General features: G+C 30.8%; 1 protein-coding gene across 1 annotated transcript in view; it reads right to left on the bottom strand.

The window, feature by feature from the left end:
* Nucleotides 1–761: 761 nt before the first annotated feature.
* Nucleotides 762–21,309, bottom strand: part of LOC139487753 (meiosis inhibitor protein 1-like) — a 44,646-nt gene continuing 24,098 nt past the window's right edge. Inside the window, exons 17-29 of the mRNA XM_071272814.1 lie at nt 20,821–20,932; nt 20,116–20,161; nt 13,896–14,020; nt 12,319–12,435; nt 11,693–11,764; nt 9,036–9,138; nt 8,487–8,582; nt 7,269–7,361; nt 6,266–6,405; nt 5,290–5,517; nt 2,610–2,691; nt 1,826–1,935; nt 762–923 (exon numbers count right to left, since the gene is read on the bottom strand). Of these exons, the coding sequence (XP_071128915.1) occupies nt 780–923; nt 1,826–1,935; nt 2,610–2,691; nt 5,290–5,517; nt 6,266–6,405; nt 7,269–7,361; nt 8,487–8,582; nt 9,036–9,138; nt 11,693–11,764; nt 12,319–12,435; nt 13,896–14,020; nt 20,116–20,161; nt 20,821–20,932 (1,468 nt within the window). The 3' untranslated portion in view covers nt 762–779. The remainder of the gene's footprint in view (nt 924–1,825; nt 1,936–2,609; nt 2,692–5,289; nt 5,518–6,265; nt 6,406–7,268; nt 7,362–8,486; nt 8,583–9,035; nt 9,139–11,692; nt 11,765–12,318; nt 12,436–13,895; nt 14,021–20,115; nt 20,162–20,820; nt 20,933–21,309) is intronic.

Genomic DNA, 21,309 nt, shown 5'->3' with positions numbered 1-21,309 from the left:
AATCTACTCCACTTAATCTACTGGGCCAAATAGAATTTAACTTAGTAAAAATTTTCAATACAGTATCTTGATTGAAAAATATATCCAATGACCCTGCCAACCAACCAACATATGTTCTAAGGGTTTTTATCATGATAAATGCAATACATATACCTGTAGTACTTTTCCTAAGCTACACTAAAATATATGGAAATTATAAAAGTCCTTATCTGTAGTACATGTATTCCTATTCCTCTAAGATCATATATCTCAAAGTGTTATTTTTTTTTGGCCTATTGTACCTGCCAGTTTGTTGAAACTTATGCAAGCACTTCTGGACAGGTGATCTCACAAAATTGTAGAGAAATTTTTACACCAACTGAAATATTTGAGTTAGTAGAATAACAAAACATTAACCCTTAGAGAAATGCTAGCTAGGGAAAAAAAACCATAACTGACCTTTTTTTATGTGTGCCAAATAAATAAATTGAATAGAGCATGGAAGGGAATGTATCAAAGAGATAACAACCCAAACAAAAATGCTCAAGGCCACCAAATGGTCTTCAACACAACTAGAAAATCCCACACCTGGCTTCAGTTGGCCCTGAACAATGTATACTAATTCAGCGAAATTGACGCTACACTAAACTTACAAACATACAAATGAACCAAAATTGAAAATTACACACAACACTAACAAAGGCTAGAGGTTCTTGACTGAACAGAAAAAAAAAGATTTAATTTAATACTCTCAAAGTGCCATATCAAGAAAAATAACTTGGTGAACATGACTTGTTTATTCACAATATTTTGTTTCTGATTCTGCTGAGTGTGGCATGATTTGTTGTATCTTCTATGTCAATACATTTGATGAAATCTACTAAATGTTGATGGAGATTTGAGTTCTTCTTAAAAATGGTTTCATTTTGATCCAACTCCAACACCTGAAAGGTAAAAAAGTTTTTAAGACTGCTCTTACAATATATACACAATTGTTGATAGCATTGACCACTTTAAATCTTTGCTTACTGCATTTGCTTCCAATTTTTTGGTCAACATCTGATTTAATTTTTAAATTCTTTCTGATTTTGAAAGTTGATAGGAGAAAACAAAGGATATAGGGTATCTATCCATGACACCAAAATCAGTACATGCACAACAACTAAAAATAAAAAACATGTATAAAGCAAAGGAACAGCCCTTTTATTGCTGTTTTGCATCTCAAAGTCACAATGAGGCCTAAAAAATAGATACTGACCTCACTGCAAGTTTTAGACTGCCCCTTGCACAGGCTTGAGCAGATTTCTTTGCAAAATTAATTTGAATGGACTTTCCAAGATGTAACACTATCTAATCAGGCCCCGGTGAAAATACTTGTTTGTCCAGTTTTATCAATCAAGAGATTTTGGCAAATATAAGAGGCTAGGTTTAGTAATTTTGTTCTTGAGATAAGTCTGTATATTCAACACTGATTTAATGAGATGATTTCATCATAGGTCCACAGTGTACAAAATATTGTTGAAAGTGCCATATGGTATCAATAGGACTGTGTTTTGCATACAAACTACTATCCATAGATGTAGTTACACTAGAAGGAGAAAAGAATCAAATAAAAGTGGCAAATTTGAATATTTCTGCTCTGTTGTTTCACACATTCATGTCTTTGACTGTAAGAAATGTGAAATGCTAGTTTTATACTTTAACAGTTCTAAATTAACTAAAGCAATACCATAATCGTGAAAGTCTTTTTTTTTCATTTTTTTTTGCTGTTTTTTTCAAGATTTTTTGAGGGAGAATTATCTAAAACAGCTAAATACGGTACTCCTGAAAGTAATTTGTTACTTACAACATCAATCAGCTGTAATGTGGTTTGTAGTGAACTAAGGTCACTAGCTGTAATTGTGATCAGAACCTCCAATAGTATGCTGTTCCAAGAACATTTTAACAGATCTGAAACTGACAACACCATTAGACTTTTAATGTTTTTATATAAGACTTCATGTATTAAAAAATTATATGCTATTGAGCAATAATGGAAAAAAATGTGATATTTAATTGTTGTGATTTCTGGAAATGCTTCACACAAAAAATGCTATCAAAATCTCTAAGTAAACCATACTATATTGCATTTTAATTTGACAATTTTTGAAAGAGTACCACAAAGACTCCATGTGAATGCATCACCAAGAAACTTTCACAGTTGGTAAGACTTTATGTCATCATGTGTAAATGACCAACTATAAATTGTCATTCTGATTTGACATTTTTTCCTAATTCAACACAATGAGGCATTTTGCAAAGTTGCCCGTTTTCATACTAGGTAGGATTGTTTTCATCATGTTTGGTGGAATCAAGGTCATCCAATTTTTACATGACCATTATTACTTTTTCTGTGATATCCACTGGTCAAACATCATTGAATGACAATTTTGATTTACCAACCAAGTTTAAGTAATGCTTAAAACTAATTTACATATAAATAATTAACTGTAATGCCATTATTATATATAGGTATTCACACTGAACATATGCTGATGATCTGCTTAAAAACAAGATGCAGATGAAGACTACCACAAAAAAAAATTAAAAAAAAAATCCAACAGATCTAAATAAAAACAAACATTATTTACCTAGCCTAAATGAATGCTTCTTAAGGTATCCGAACATATCCTCTATACACTGTACAGCAGTAGATTTCACATCATTTATGTCCTGTGTTAAAAATGAAAAATAACATTTTTTAATCAGGATATAAACCGGCAATGGACATTTGAGTGCATTGACAGGACATTTGAGCGAAAAAAAAAGGACGTTTGAGCGCCAAAGTATAGGACATTTGAGCGCCTAAATTTTAGGACATTTGAGCGAAAATAAGAATAAGCGTAGGACATTTGAGCGAAAACAAGTCTTGGATAGAGAATTGTCTTATTGTCTCATTTTCTTACGAATATAGTTCATTAAATGAGGAGTTTACCAACAAAAAGATTAAAACATATTTTAATTGTAAAAAACAAAGCACTAAAAACAAAGCACAGTCATAAAACAGGAGTTTACCAACAAAAAGATTAAAACATCTTTTAATTGTAAACAAAGCACTAAAAACAAATTTGTAAAAAAAGGTACTTACTGTACATCTCCAGGATATTTCTTCTCCTTTTAGTGTTTTGTCCACTCTATATCGGAAACTGTCACAAACAAGGCTTCTTTTTCCCTTATTAGTCTCGGTCAAAATAATATCCATTTTAACACGTACATGTATTATTAGTATTAAGATTTCAAGTGCCAAGGGACATTTCACTTAATAGATATATATATAAGAATTTTAGAACAAAGAAAATTTGCATAGCCAATGAATTATAGTAGAATTGATTGGTAAATAGAGATCAACTTAGGATTTCACTTACATAAACCAGCCAGAACCGGTCGAATTACTCGGGTGTGAAATAAAATAAAAAATATTTATAACTAAATCTTACTTTTTTTTCTTACTTTTAAAAAAAAATCTTAATTCGTGTAAAATTATCAGGGAAAATTTCGCTCAAATGTCCTGTCTGAAAACTCAGGTAAGGTTAATATCCCGGCGCTCAAATGTCCTATGAAGTCGGCGCTCAAATGACCCTATGTGCTTTTTTCTTTTTCGCTCAAATGTCCTATGCCCATATAAACAAAGTTAAAACAGCATATGGAGTCATGAACAAAATTGAGTACTCCTCCTTCACTTTATTTCAAAGATACATATAGATTTTGGCACTGCATCTAGTGTGATAATATCACTCGAGACAGTTAAATATTTAAAATTTAACTGTCGAGAGTGGAAAAATATTGTATTACACAAGATTTGGTGGTGCCCGCAAACTTATGCCTTCTTTTTGAAAGATCTGTAAAAAGATGTGTTCTTTCTATGTAAAGTCATCAGGCATGGTCGCCTTTTTTCATGCTGTCACAAATTCTGAGGAAAGCTAGAAAACTCTACATCATATTAAGATTTTAACAAATGAAGAACTGAGATCAAATGAACCACACGTTGATTAAATCTTTTTATACAATGAGTGCAGGAAGGGATAAATTGACAAAGAATTTGAGAAATATAAATAAACAACTCATAATACTTTATTAACTAACAAACGAAATGAACGATTAAAAAATATTTCAGTTTTCAAAAATTGTCTTGTTTACAGTATGTCTTTTTGTTATACAACAATTATTGTGTTTTCTTTAAAACTTTGCTGTACAACAATAATTAATAATGGTTTACATTTGAAATTTAAAAATAAACTTCTTATAAATTGCTCATCTGGCAAATTTACCCATAATTGTTCAAAAGCAGATAATCTCAGATTATTCTTCAAATTTTTGAAAATGGCCGTTTTGTTTTTCCAAATGAAATAAAAAGAGAGCCTTGAAGAAATGCTTTCATACAAAATATATTTAAGTTTGGTTATTAGCCAAAAAGTCTTAGTATAAAACTTTAAGATGTGATTTTCAATGTTTTTTTTATTGAAAATAATGTACCACCACTGTCACCATGTTTGCAACCAAATACATATGAGATGAGGATCTTTACTTAGAGTCTCAAAATCAAGTAAGTTTTCTAAAATTTGTCCCTTATAAATTTAGGAGAAAGTATTTCATTGTTTACAATTAGAATCAAAGAATGTCTCCAACTGCCACAATTGTCGATCCTTTCAATACCAAGAATAAGTTTGATTTATCTGATAAAGATCCCCTACGATAATAAACCTGTCTAGTGCATGTAAATCAACTTTATTCATTATAATAAAACATATACATCTTTTATATATCAAACTGTCATTTGGTTTTATTGAACCTTATAAATTATCTCCCTTGTCAAATATCATCTTTTATAATTATCTCCCTTTAAAGAATAGTTGAGTACAAGTACTTTTGTTATTATTGCCACCTTGCAATAATCATCATCAGTATTTCTAGTCTTGAACCTTGGCTTAAGCTTATGTGCAACAGAATAAATAGTCTGAGATCATAGGCAGGGATATTATCTCCCTTGTCACAATAATTTATCTTTTTAGTGAGTGAACCATTACCCAACTTATTCATGAGAAATTGTTACAGAATAATCTGAGATATCAGAGTAAAGCCCCTTCTGGTCAAGCAAAATGGACTAGTATTTAATACCATCTCCCTTCACAAATTAAGAATAAGAAATGAAATAGACAAAATAAACACAAAGTTGTTTAAAAATGTCTCTTTCCTTCTATAAACTTTTTCTTTTAAATTGGTTATATCAATGATTCCTATTTCTACATGCTCCTATGTTTAACACACATTTACCTGAAGGACAAGCTGTTGAAGGTAAATGAAGAGAACTTTAAAGTCCTTGGTGGTGAAGGGGCATGCCATATGTTGTGGATATCTGCCAGTATTTTTCAAGGACACTATTGGACAGGTAAAATCTACCTGGAACAGAGCTGACAACACCTGTAAATAAGGTGTGACAGTATTTATGTTCTGGACGAATTCTCCTACAGGATTAATGGTCAGATCTACAGTCATTACAACCTGAAAGAAAGGACAATGTCATAAACTGACAAGCAAAATTGTTCAGTTCATTCTCGTTATCTCAAATTTGATGAAACAGTGATAAGTTATGATTCAACCAATGTACAGCTCAAAAAGAGTAAAAAAGAAGACAAACAAGGGAAGTAAACTGGAAATTGCACAGGTATTCAATTGAAATATTGACTCAAACTGAGTAAGACCCCATTTACACTTAAAGATCATTCTTCAAAAGACCAATCTTTAGTCTAGTGTAAAAGAGAAAGAATGATCTTCAATCAGTCTTTAAAGGTCTAAAATAGTCTACCTCAAGAGGTGGTTTTAAAAAGATTGATCTTATATGAATCGATCTTTCTGCAAGTGTAATCGCTAAGATCGATCGTGATTGATCTTTTTATCAAGTGAACGTTATACTTGAATACGAAAATAGATCTGTGCATGTTTGGTTGCCAAAAAACATGTGTTTAACGACAAAGGATGGAATAAAAAAGTAAACATAGATTCCACCGTTTTTGAATCATTCTTCTAAATCGATAAGTTTTGTTATTTCTTTGCTGCATTTTCTTATCTTCAAACACATTGACCCTTCGTATTTTGAGAAGAGAGTTGATTGTTAATTTAGTATGAGAAAAATTTTGAGTGCAAACTTTCTACTCAAATTACAAATGTTAATAGTGTTTGATGTTTTCTTAACTTAAATAAACTAGAGCATGCTTTTTTTTAAGTTAATATTATATTTCTGAAAACTTACCTTTTCATTAAGTCCTTTTGTATGCAATATAATTAGTGATAAAATCTTCCAGCTCGCATTCTGAAGCTGAACAACAGCAGAAGTTAGCAAGCTGTTTATCAATGCAATAAACTTATAACTGTTTACCATCAAGTTGACAACTGAAAAAATAATCTATGTTTATCATTTCTTATAGTCTGCAAAACATTCTTTTCCATTCAAAGCAGTAATAGTCTATGTAAAGAGAGAAGATTTATTCCTAGCAAAACAAATACTGTCATCAATATCTATATGTCATGCAGGACTTGTATCCTTTCACCAGGAAAATGTGGGGCCTCAGTGGCCTAGTGGTCTAAGTAGTTACTTCTGTAATCACTAGCCAGTTAACACTTAGGTTGTGAGTAAAACCTGCTCATGTGGGTGCACTCGACCCCAAATCTTAATTGACTAGGATTGTCAGTTTCCCTATCGAAGGCCAGTGATGTTCTCCAGGCTTCCTCCACTATTACAATTGGCCGTCACAAAATAGCCTAAAAGTGGCACTAAAAAAACAACAATCAATCAAATCAACAAGACAAATGCATTAGCTGCAGAACATTTCTTACATTTTCAATAAAATTTAACTACTAATTTCTAATCATTTGACAGTGATTAGGCTTCCTCTCGTCATATTTAAAACATTGCTGAAATACAGATAGGTTACTTCTCGATCTCATAATTGACATAAAAACAAAAATTCTGGATAAATTAGAAAATGCTTTGTTAGCAAATCAAAACATTTTGGTGTATGCTCTTGGAAAAAGTTTCTAAGATTAGACTAGATTCTGAAACTGAATTCCACAAGGCTTGGCACACTAGACTTGACTACTATGTAACTTAAGTTTGTTTTCTCCAGTAAGTCTTTGTTTCAATAGGTCTTCACTTCAAAAAGAGATATACTAATACTAGTTTTTTTAACTTTAAAGCTATTGTTTATGTTATCTTATCTCTCAATGCCTTAATATTGATTTTTTTTTTATCTCACCTCTAGCAGGATGATAAGACATAGCACCACTCAATAATTGTAGACAAGATAAAATGGTAGGTTCTTCTTTGTCATCATCCAGCCATGATGTTACTGTAAATGAAAGAAAATATTAGTGTTTGTGTTTAAAAAAAGATACTAAAATGGATTGTCAAGCTCTTCTTCTTTTATAACTTCAAAAGTTTATGCAAATAGTAAATGCCACAACCACATATTATGGTTGAGACAAACATGTCATGATGCCACCATATATGTCAACCAAGCAGCATGAAGTAATAACTAGTGTTGTCAATGGTTAACGGGGGTGAACGAATGAATACCAAATACCAAAAACACTAACCGTTACCAGACTTTTTTTCAATTTTAATAGATTTGATATAAATTTGTATTGAAATCATTAAAAAGTTGTGTTTTCTTTAACAGTAGTTTTTAATCAATAATACGATTAAATTTAAGGATTTACTTTATTTCATTTTTTATCTTATATCTGAATGTGCAATCTCTGTCGTTCAAGTCTTTGTCATACTTTAAACTAAATGCTAACTCAAAAACTGTAAAAAGCAAACCAACGTGAATGTAATCAATGTATACTTGATGGTACGAATATCAGGATTAATCAATTTTAAATGAAACACCTCACACTTTTTTCGGAGACAACAAGACAAAATGGAAGAATCATCGGTTTCAGACATATGCTATTCTACGAGATCAAGACCTTTTTTTTTAATTTTTCAATTTGAAGTTAGTACAAACGCCATAGTTGATACCGTGTATTTGATTATTTAGTCATATTGACACTCATACCACATATTCTTATATCTATGTGTAGGGTATTATTGATAAGGCCTTCAAACATTAACTTAAACTAACTGTTAACCGGTTAATTGGTCGAATGATTATACAATTAACAGGTTAGGCAAAAGTGTACGATTTGACAACACTAGTAATAACTCATTAAAGAGGATCTTTAAAGGGTCATTCATATAAAATTTGTAAAATTTGAAAAGATTTGTAACTTTCCCAAAATTGAAAAATAAGGCAATGACCTGCATTCAACTTGCCCAATGCCATTGCAGTTTATGACAGACAATAGACAATATGATTTGCACAAACACATTTACATTAAATGGTTATGGCACACAGTATTGAGACAATAAACTGACAATAATTTAATTAAATTAATTGCATTGGTCATTTCTGGGTATGACCTATACTTACTATGATACAATATCTTGAGAAAACTACTAGATATATCCTCTGTATTCCTACTGTTACACATCATCAGAATCTGTATGTAAACTTCTATATTCATATCTATATAAAACATATAATATTGTTAGTACAGAATTTATGGTTGATGAGAGACAATTAATGGTTATTTTCATTCTATTTTCAAAATGTCAAGATGTGTGGCCATTTCAAGCTTGACACAAGGTATGGATAGCTGTTTTGCCCATTAAATGCCTTTTCTATGTTTTGGTTTTGCTGGGTTGCTGTCTTATGTGTGAATATCTTCAATAATAGCTTTAATAATGGAACATACCAATTACACAAATACCATGCTTACATTGCAATCTAAATATAATACTTCAACATTGTAGCTCCTAATTATCTTCATCTTTATACATCTTTGGCTTTAAACTGTCTGAGTTTTGAGCTTTCCTGATGAAGGTCAATCTAGAAAGCACTTTAGACTTCATAATTTATAAGGTGTTGTTTTAATACTATTTTTTTTGTGAACAAAATTTTCATTCCTTTTTGTCTTACCTTCAGGTTTTTGTTCTGCATTTAAGAAAATCTCTACAATTTTGTCTTCAGTTATGGCAGATAGAGTTAAAAGGAAAACTCCCTTCTCATCAGAGTCTGTCATCTACAAAGACAGAACAGTTACTTTTAATAAGAACAAATTTGTCTCATTAGAGTCTTTCATGTCTTTCATGTGAAAACAAGATGGTAAGTGTTATTTGAAAATTACATTCTCCTCAGATTCAGATATTCAGTTACTGGGGATTTATTTTTATTCAGTGAATACTAATTCTAATGCAATTTTTATGTAACAATTTTTTTCATTGGCTAAAAGTTGCCGTTAAATCCACAGTTGACCAGGCGTAACTAAGGAGGGACCCGCCATTTTGAATTGATTGAATCAACAAATGTTCGAATACTGCTATATAATCGAAAATAACACAACACCTACCTCGAATTCACAGTTTTAATGTAATTTTATCCGAATTTGAATCGTACGGGTACCATAATATCTTTCAGTTTGTAAGTTTTCATTTGTATGACGTCACGTTTACCCATGACGTCTTTGCGCCAAAATCATTTATAAAGTTTCACGGATTTTTTTTTATTTGTCAAATTTAGACATTTTATCAAGTTTAATCATATTATTTCTTTTTGTTATGCATTAGAATCGGAATAACAGTACTGTAATGGAAGAGTTGCCACCTTCAATTTTGATTTGACGGTCGCAAATCTCCGTTTAACTGTCTCCGCTACGCGTCGCCAGTAAAACTGCATTTGCGACCGTCAAATCTACAATTGACGGTGGCAACTCTTCAACTACAGTACTGTTATTCCTTAATTGTATTGGAGTACATGGGTCAATATGAGCTATTGCTCACAATGTTACTTCTGCTATAAGTTCCAAATTTCAGCTAGCTATTAAAGTTGGTGAGTGATATATCTAAAAATGCATATTTTGTAATTGTCATTTAGTTTAGATTCTTGTTATCAATTCATTGGGATGCCACATCCTTGACGACTGCACTTCCATGCTTCATACCCCATTTTAAAAATGTGAGCAAATTTAACGCTTTTACGACCTTAAAAGATATAAAAAGAAGCATTCAATTCTTATGATTACATGTTTATGCTACAACCATGAAATTAAGAGTTGTAGCAAGATTTTCTGTTGTTTTTCTATGCATTTTATTAACATTGTCATGACTAGTGTGAGCCAAAATTTGTTCCTGTGAAAAAAGTTCCAGTGGAACTAATTTCACAGGAAATATGTTCTGGGAGAACTTTTTTCACAGACAATTTCTATATAATTTGTTCCATCTCTATGAAATAAGTTCCACACTTTACTTGGTGAAATAAGTTCTGGGTTGGTGAAATTTGTTCCTTACCTAGTGAAATAAGTTCCATGTTTGTGAGATTTGTTCCTTACCTGGTGGAATAAGTTCTGGATTTGTGAAATTTGTTCCTCACCTGGTGAAATAAGTTCCTTGTCTGTGAAATATGTTCCACTGGTTAAACAAGTTTTCTTATATACTGAGCACTTGTCATCAGTGAGTTTAAAGTGATTATAAAAAACATGTATTATATTGCATAATGTAATAAATAAAAAGTGTAAACATCCAATTGGATCATGTGGAGTAAAGAAAAAGTTTAATAACATGCTCAAGTAATAATACTAAAAATGGCACTTATGAGTCAGGAAAGAGTAGAATAAGAAATAATAATAAAAGTCATTCCGAAAAAAAGTATTATAGTTGAAGATGAATATTTGTACTTTTTTGAAAAGGACAAAGTGGCTGATCAATTATATTAAAAGACATAAATAAACAAAATACACGCTCTTTAAAAACTGTGCCATGACCATAGCTAAGTACATGTATGATTAGAACACCAATGACAGATCATCAGGAAACAAGGAGGTTGAATACCACATAAACGATCAAACATAGATACATTATCATTGCTTTTATTTCTTATCTTTATCCTAAAGTCATTCCTTCAATTGCAAATGTACCCCATGCAAGCACAGAACTTATTTTCTGTGAAATAGGTTCGAGCACAACATTTTCATTGATTTCTATAAAATAGATTTGTTTAAAACTAATATCACAAGAACTTATTTCACTTTTTTTTTAAATTTTAATATTGGAACAAAATTCATGGTGCTGTGATTTTTGTTCCGGAACTTATTTCACACTTGGTTAAAAAGTTAGTTCCAGAACAAATTTTATAGTGCTGGAACATATTTTCTGTGACATAAGTTCTGGTGGAACATATTTCCTATGAAATTTGTTCCGGTGGAACAAATGTCACACCGGAACAAATTTTTTGTTACACTAGCACATGCAGTTAAAGCTGATGTATTGTATACGGAAATATGATATTGGAGTTCCTGCTGAAAACTGTAAACACTCTATATAGATATAAGAAGATGTGGTATGAGTGCCAACGAGACAACTCTCCATCCAGGTATACTTTTATCAGAGAACACAATACATATAAGTAACTACTGTAAATTCAGAGATTATTGCATGCATTTATTATTGCGATTTTGTCATTTTAGACTTTAATTTCTACGATTTAGAGAAAAATACTGTTCGATTCATTTAAAATATTTCAAAATGCGAGTTTAAATTATTGCGTTTACAATTTCTGAATTTACAGTATTATATATATACCTGTAAAATGTAATTTTCAAACAATTCCAGCACCAACTTTGCAGTTCTTCCATTCATTCTTGATATACAAGCCTGCAAAATATGTTCAAAGTAATATCAATATTCAATTTTGTTATGGGCTCAAATGCTACATTATCATTGCAACAGTATTTATACCTTAAAAAAACTCACTGTTCTTACTATTCTAACATTGATTTTAATAACTAAAGATGACCAAGATATTGCTATCAAACTTTAAATAATTGCATCAGGAAAAATGTTTCAAATACTGAAATTATTTTATTAATTATTTTTATTTGTAACATACTCAAAAACTGTAGTCAGCCATAGTAACTTTATTCTTATCATTCTATCTTTGAGTCTGTTAAACATTTTTCAGACACTAAAAGCCTAAATATTTTTCTTCATATAACAGGAATACTTAAAAACTTCAAATATACAATTTGGTTACACCTATTTCAAATTTGTTAATTTTTCCTTCAAATAAAGGTTTAATTATAAAATCTCTTTCTGTTTCATCCCTGTAGTAAAAAAAACTTTGTAAAAGTAATAGCTTACATTTAGTCTGAAAAGAAGTATTCTAACTATTTGCAATAAAACAAAATGTCTGTATATGTGGAACCTACCAGAAGAATAGATATGAAGTCCTCATCTGTAAACATGTGATACAATATAGTTATATCAGTATCTACATCATGGTGGTTACCATCTTTTAAAGAAATTACATTCAACCAGTGTGATAGCTGAAATGAGAAATTTATGTCTGCATCCTAACTCTTTCACGTTTTAGGTTAATGTGGACTCTTTGGCTACTATGGTTGACTTTTCACCTCAAAATTTACACTCAGTACAGCTAAACTTGTCTATCTGGAAAAGTTTAAAGGCATAGCATGCCCCAGAAAAATAAAATTCAAATGCATTTTATGTTTCAGAAAATAAAAAACTTAATGCATTTTATGTTTTAGAAAATAAAAAACTTAATGCATTTTATGTTTCAGAAAATAAAAAACTTTATGCATTTTATGTTTCAGAAAATAAAAAACTTAATGCATTTTATGTTTTAGAAAATAAAAAACTTAATGCATGGAAATATTCTTTATAAAGCACAAAAATGTCAGTATTCTCCTCAGAAACTAACAAAACCTTTAAATAGACTTATTAAAAGGGGATATAGTTACGATACTGTTGTCAGGTCATTAAAGATTGCATATTTTGGCTTTAACATTGATTCACTGATAGGGTCTTTGCATCGGAACTAAAAACATTTATTTCTAAAAAAACAGTTGTTGGCATGACACGGGTTATGTTCTTCTCATATATTTTATGATAGTATGATACTAAACCCCTAACGGGAGGGATTGTACCTGATATTCATATGATGAAGACATAATCTTTCAATCAGTTTAATTGAGGTCTGGAGCTGGCTTGTCAGTTAACTGCTAGTAGTCTGTTGTTATTTATGTATTATTGTCATTTTATTTATTTTCTTTTGTTACATCTTTTGACATCAGACTCGGACTTCTCTTGAACTGAATTTTAATGTGCGTATTGTTATTCTTTTACTTTTCTACATTGGCTAGAGGTATAGGGGGAGGGTTAAGATCTCATAAACATGTTTAACCCCGCCACAATTTTGCGCCTGTCCCAAGTCAGGAGCCTCTGGCCTTTGTTAGTCTTGTATGATTTTAAATTTTAGTTTCTTGTGTATAATTCGGAGTTTAGTATGACGTCCATTATCACTGTACTATTATGCATATTTTAGGGGCCAGCTGAAGGACACCTACGGGTGCGGGAATCCTCGCTACATTGAAGACCCATTGGTTGCCTTCGGCTGTTGTTTGCTCTATGGTCGGGTGGTTGTCGCTTTGACATATTCACCATTTCCTTTCTCAATTTTATGTTTCAGAAAATTAAAAACTTTATGCATTTTATGTTTCCGAAAATTAAAAACTTGACTGGATTTTTCAGTGCACTTTTTTTGTCCCAGCAGAAGATGATAATATACATGTAATTTTTCTGCAAATTTACTTACTGTAAATTTAGAAACTATTGCAAGGTTTTTATTATTGCAAATAATGCGACTGAGTGAGTAAATCTTCTTTTTTTGGGGATAAACATCTTAATGGTAAATTATTATGCACAATCCTCCTTTATGGAGAGCATGTCTCCATAATATATAACCTTTGTGTTATAAATAACTTACCACATTCTGACCACAGATCTTTGTTATCCTAGAATCTTTGAATGACCAGTTTAATACAGCAGGGTGATGTGTATACCAAACTGATGATGGACAGCTGTCAATCAACTTGACAACAGTCTGTAATCCTGAAATATATCAAACAAGTTCAACTCTCAGCTAAAGATATCCCCACTAAAAGTATTCTTGTCAACATCATGTTTATATTGAGTCTATACCTTTGTTTTTACATTTTATTAGAACATCAAAATCGTTGAATGGGGATGTAGACAATATTGTACTGATTATATACCGTTGTTTTTATATTGTTCCTATCCTCAATATCCTGATTTTGACTATATCATGTCAACCAAGTCTTATATTGTTAACAGAATCAATATACATTTGATGTGTAGATACAGCAACAACCCTTCACCTCATAGAATTTACAAATAAAACTAGAGGACTCTAGTTATTCCAAACAATGTGGTGCAATAATACCAGCACAGGAGAACGGACTTTCCAGTTCTATGTTGTAGCGAATGCTGGCTTCCAGCTTTCTCTGCTATTACTGCACCACCTTACACTAGTGAGTAAAGTTAAAACTACAGTTAATTTCAAATAGGCAATATTTTCAAGTTGGTTATTCTAAGTCTTGAATAATATCCAATTTTCAAAATATAGATAAAACCATATAATCAAAATTATCATTTTAACCTTTTTCTATGTATCTTTAGATGATTTCAGTAACTATATAATCAATAATGATAAATACTATTTAGATTCAATTGATTTTTTAAAATAAAATAGCACCAAAGGGAAGCAACTCTAGTAGAACAAAATAACTTTCTTGTGTATTTTTTCATCAATATAATTCTGAAGTTTAAAGGTCATGTATTCAAATACAGACCCTAACACCTGAGTTATTGTAAATCATCAGTATAATATACCTTTCCAAAAAAAAGAATTATGCACTCAACATGTACAGTAATAAAATGTTAAACAATCGACAGAAAAGAGTGATGATTTACAGAAAAGACCAGCGATGATTAAATACAGAAATGACCCAAAAAGGATTCAAAAGGAATAAAAAGACACAAAAGACCATTTCCTTTTTAAAAGTGAACAGATAATTCAAACCATGATTGTAAATTTTACAGGGGTAATTCAAATTGGTGACCAAAAATAGTATAACTTGATCGATTTACTAGATCATTAATTGATTCATTCCGCCTCATCCATGCTCATCACAAAAAGGCTATATTCTGGCAATGGTTTCTTATTTTTTTTGTTTTTTTTACATGTATTTTGATTAATATTAAAATTATCATTATGTTTTTTCTCAAGGATTTCAATTTTACACTTGAAATATTTTGCGAAATAGTACAATCTTTGATAGATTGTGCTGTGTAAAATAGACCTAAAAGAATCAACAACAAAAAAAGATTATGAAAGCAATTACTATCCCACTATCAATGTTAAATATCCTAATTTAAAAAAAAGATCCTTTTTTGTTTGTTTATACAAAAGATGTCAGCATATTAGCTGGTGGCATCAGGTATGCTAATAATTTAATATACAAATCAGCAGCCTCATTTCCCCCTAAATGTTAAATGTCAACTGATGGTCAGCATCTGTTGAATTGGTCCAGTAGGGAACCTCATTACACTAAGGTCACAAGGTCAAGTTTTAAAAACGGTCTCAGATCACCAGGTCACTTGTAAGCAAATAAAACATTTCAATAAAATGGTTTTGAACATTTTTAAAGGTTACATGTCCTTTCAAAGGTTATATCAAATCACAAGGATCGCATGAAAACCCCACTCCCCATGCCAAGTGATACAAATATATTTTTTAACAAGCAGAAATTACTCTGGCGACTTCTATCAATACATATATATTCTCATTCTCATTTCATAACCACAATAGTTAAAGTCATATGAAACTTCAAATTAAAAACAAAATATGCATATGTTTTTATGACTAAATGGCTAGTTTTTATTATAAAACTTACTACTATGTACATATACTTCTTTCTAAAGAAAATTCTATAATTTGTCCAAAATTAGAAGTTTATTTATTTTTAATTATTTGCTTCCAGTAAACATTTGCAGATATGTTTACCTTATACAGTGAACTCAGCTTGCCCTTTCGCGTAAAAATCTGGTAATCGCAATATGCATTGAAATAAACTATTATCATGTTATACACATGCTCAATATCCATGGTTCTTTGTTGAATGTTTACTAAGGTGACAAATCCGTAAGCAACAGCTTCAAAACATGACAATTAATTAGCTGCAATATTTTCACATCATAACAGGCCAATATTTTTTTTTCTCTGACAAATATACAATATGGTTGTGTAAAATAAAAAAATGGTTACAGAAGACTAATTTTGATATACACAAGCATCGGTTCAAGAATTGGATAAACATAACTTTAACTTTGAAACTAGAGGACTCTAGTAGTACCAAACAATGTGGAGCAATAATACCAGCAATGAGTTGGATGTCAACCAGTTTGTCCGGTAAATCCGCCATGCACCAATATTATTTCCCCACCTTACACATGTGAGATTTACTTAATATGGCGAATATTTCGACTATATTACATTTACAAGATGATTATACTCATTATTGAATAAAATTAAAACTTTCAAAATATAGACGATAACTCTGTTATTAAAATCATATTTCAAATTTATGGGTTTATTCTTAGATAATCTTAGCCACTTTATAGTCAATAACGGTAAAAATTATTTTATATCTAATTTACTATCAAAAATAAAATTGGCATACATCTAAGGGGAAGCAATTCAAGTAAAACTAAATTATTATTTTGTGTGTTAAAAAGATCATGTCTTCATAAAACGGATATTTCACATTTACCTCTGATAGCCCATTTCGAGCAATTCAGTGCGATTTTCAAATTTGCCTGATGTCAGTTCAACAAGGAAAGATAAAAATTGTACATATTCTCAACGATCTATATTCACGATAAGTTTTTTCTCACATGAGACGAAAATAAATTGCTCTCGAAAATTAGTTGGTTTACAGTACATAAGAATAAAGGTTTTTTTTGGCACAAATGTATTTTATTAAAAAATTATCATTTATGTTTCTAATCAAGAAATTCAATCTTATTATACTACCTATCACACCCAAATAAAAAAAACAAGAAAATGTTAACCAAATTTAGAATCAGCAATCATTATCTTTTAATAAAAACTGGTTGATATACAAAAATACCAAGGAACGAAAGAAATGTAAAATATGTAAAATCTTAGAAGATGAATTCAATTTTTCTTCAACTGTAACATTAATAAGAGACTCCAGGGAGCGTGTGTCCCTCACCTGATATTATAATTTACAATTGATGCATGAAATAATGCAACCGTTATACTTTTACTTTAGTTTCAGAGAAATGAGGTTGAGGTCAAGTGAAAACTGTCTGATGGGCATGAGGACCTTGCAAGGTACGCACATACCAAATACAGTTATCCTATTACTTGTTATTGTCTTAAAATAAGAGAGAATTTAACATTACAAAAAATCTTAACTTTTTTTTCAAGTTGTCACTGAACCATGAAAATGAGGTCAAGGACATTGGACATGTGACTGACAGAAACTTCGTAACATGAGGCATCTATATACTAAGTATGAAGCATCCAGGTCTTTCAACTTCTAAAATATAAAGCTTTTAAGAAGTTAGCTAACGACGCCCCTGCTTGATCACTATCCCTATGTCGAGCTTTCTGTGACAAAAGTCGCAGGCTCGACAAAAAACTGCATTTTACCTCTAAATTCTATTTTTAGCCATGTCTGTCATGTTGGTTGGCAGGTAGGGTCATCGGACACATTTTTTTTAACTAGATACCCTAATACTGATTGTGGCCAAGTTTGGTTAAATTTATCTCAGTTGTTTTAGGAAAAGACTTTTGTAAAAGGTTACAAAATTTAGGAAAAATTGTTAAATTTGACTTTAAAGGGCAATAACTCCTTATGGGGTTTCTGAACCATTTTGGTCATGTTGACTTATTTGTAGATTTTACTTTGCTGAACATTATTGTTGTTTTCAGTTTAGCTCTTTCTCTAATAATATTCAAGGTAATATACAAAAGATGTCATTATATTATTCAATGGCATCAAGTATGCTAATACATTCATATACATATCAGCAGCCTCATTTCCCCCTGAATGTTAAATGTCAATTGATGGTGGCAAAAAGATCTGTTCAACTATAGCACTGTTATTCCTTAAACAGAATATTGAAGCTGTCTGTTAAATTTGTCCAGGAGGGAACCTCATTGCACTAAGGACACAAGGTCAAGTTTTAAAGACTGTCTCAGGTCACCAGGTCACTTGTAAGCAAATAAAACATTTAAATAAAATGGTTTTGAACATTTTTAAAGGTAACATGTCCTTTCATAGGTTATATCAAATCACAAGGGTCACATGCAAACCCAGCTCTCCATGCCAATACATATATTATAATATCCATGCTTTTTCTACAAGCAGTAAGCTTCTATAGTCCACTTTTATAATTCATAACCACAGTACTTAACTATAAACTAGAGGACTCTAGTAGTACCAAACAATGTGGAGCAATAAATACTAGCAAAAGTTTGGATATAGTACCAGACAGGTACATCCCCTAGACACCAATATTATCACCCACCTTACACATGTGAGTAAACTTTGACATGGAGTATCTTTCATCTACATAACTATTTCAAGATGATTATACTCAGTATTAAATAAAATTATAACTTTCAAAATATAGAACAAACAATGTTATTAAAATAATTTTTTCAATTTTTATGGATTTATTCTTAGATAAATTTCAGCCTGTTAATAGTCAATAATGGTAAAAAATATTTTATATCTAATCTTCTATCAAAAATAAAATTAGCATATATCTAAGGGGAAGTGTTTCAAGTAGAACTAAATTACCATTTTGTGTGTTAAAAAGATCATGTCTTCATAAATGTTTTACAGCCATTTTCATTGAGTGTGTAGCTAAAGGTAATATCTTTGGTTATCTTGCTTGCTAGGTGAACTGTGAAGTCATTATTAGGTAAGGTTTACTACCCTTGTTTCAAGTAGCCTAGTCCTACAGACAGGTAAATTGATTATCTGTCAGACTAGTCTACTCTTAAAGGAGGGTAGTTTACCTAACCTAAATAATGACTTCATGGTTTAGCTAGCAAGCAAGCTAACCGAAGACATTACCTTTAGCTACACACTAAATGAAATCAGCTCTTACTGTAAACCAACTTAATTTTGCAGATACTTTATTTCACGTTTACCCTTTTCTAGCCCATTCCAAAGCTATTCAATTTTCTTGATTTTCAAATTAGCCTGATGTAGTTTAATGAGGAAAGATCAAATTTAACATATTATTGTGAAGATTTATAATCAAGATATTTTTCTACTTTAGAAAGACGCAAAAATAAATCGCTCACTTAAATTAGTTGGTTTACAGTACATATAATGAATTACATAAATTTCAAAAAGTGCATCATTTGGAATCATTAATGTAATAATCAAAATAATTAAATAACAAGAAGATGCAAAATTTGATCATGCCAAGCAAAGTATACTCCTAACTGGTTAAAAAAACATGTGATTAAAAGAAAAATTCAAAGTTAATAAACAGGAGGTGACTTTCTAGCTGACCAGAAGGTAGCTTACACAGAACAATTCAATATTATAAAGCCACCATGATCAATATAAAATCATGCTTTATTTTCATGTAAAATAAGGGGTCATCCATTAATGTCCACCATTTTCCAAAGTGTACAAAACGTCGCTTGGGGGGAGGGGGTTAAAAAAATTAACATTTTTACTGTAGGCTTTTTTTTTAATTTCCAGAATATATGTCAGATATTTTTCAGTTTATTTTCAGTGCAAATTTCTATATTAAACTAAACTATAATAGACAGGATCTTCTTTTTATTATTTATGATTGATTCTTGTCTTGAAATCTGAAAATGGTTGATGTACACTTTATGAGGGAGGGTGGGGTCTGAAAAAGTGTTTGTTTTGTACACTTTGGAAAATGGTTGACAATTATGGATGACCCCTAAGTAAGACAGAAGAACAAAAGGATAGACAGACAGACAAATGGACAGACAAGGTCATTACAAGGTCTGTTTATGAAGGGAATAAAGTCTGAGTTGAAGATTATAATAAATATCCTAAGGAATTATTCTAAACAGAACAGAGCAAAAAATATATTACCTTTAGTAGGAAGCCCAACAACATTTTCTGTCATACAGGTTAACATCTGAAATAATAATAAAAAGTTTATTCATTAAAATACTACATAAAACTCATCAATCTTAATTTTATGCCAGTCACATGTATCGCTTGCATAAGCCTCATCAGTAGGGCTTTAATAGAAACAAGTGAAGGCCAAACACATTAGGGACCTGTTGTTCAGTGGTTGCATATCGTTTGCTGATGTGTTTCAAAAGAGTTTCTTGTTTCTCGTTTTTTTCTCATTTATATAGAAAACACTGTTGGTTTTCCTGTTTGACTTGTTTTACAGTGATACAATAAGTACCTCTACACCTACCTTGTTTGTCATTAAAATGTATTGTAAAGAGTCTTCTAATGTCAATTCTCTTAATGTTCAGGAAAAAAAGGCAGCTTTAGATTAGAAGATATTTCAAAAGCAGCCACTCAGAATTCTTTAGGTCGCTATTTTTCATTCTGTCTTAACCAAATGAGGAAAATTTGTAGAAAACTATCATATTATACCCACTCAAAGTTGAGCCAATATTGGAAAAGTAGTTTTATGAAGAAGATGATCGATTCAATAATGTGAATAGTAAACATATAACATATTCCAATTTGTTCACCTTACCCATAGAGCAAGACAAGCAAATCATTCTATGTTTGATATCTTACATCTTTTAAAACAGAATGACAATTCATACTTACAGCCCACAGAAACATAAATTGTTTCTTTACAAAGGGAGATAACTCTGATGCATTGTCATAGTCCTTAGAAAATGTGTCCAGAACAAACATCAACTCATCACAGGGAAGGATTCTAATAAGAAAAACAACAGAACAGAAATAAGTATGTCTTATGATTATATAACAGTAATTGAATCATTCACTAAGTTGAAAATATAAGACCTGGGTGAGAAGTTAAAACCAATAGAAACACATCAAAATAATGTAACTTCATGCCTACCATCACTTAATCTAGTTATTTCTCAAATATTCAGTGAAAGTTTTGGCCTGTATTCTTAAACTGTATCACAGGGATGATACTTTATATAAACATATTTCATTTTAAATGTTAACTTAATTTTTGATTTAAATAAATATATTGAGGACATTTGCCTGCAGCTAATCATCCTGTTGACATTTCTTTTTGATAAATAGTGGTGTTCATTAACGCTCATTTTATTTAGTTTGAAA

The sequence above is a fragment of the Mytilus edulis genome, chromosome 9, assembly GCF_963676685.1.
Source record: "Mytilus edulis chromosome 9, xbMytEdul2.2, whole genome shotgun sequence".
In the NCBI taxonomy this organism is placed as follows: Eukaryota; Metazoa; Mollusca; class Bivalvia; order Mytilida; family Mytilidae; genus Mytilus; species Mytilus edulis.
The sequence above is the reverse complement of the archived record's forward strand: the minus strand, read 5'-3'. Positions and strand labels throughout refer to the sequence as shown.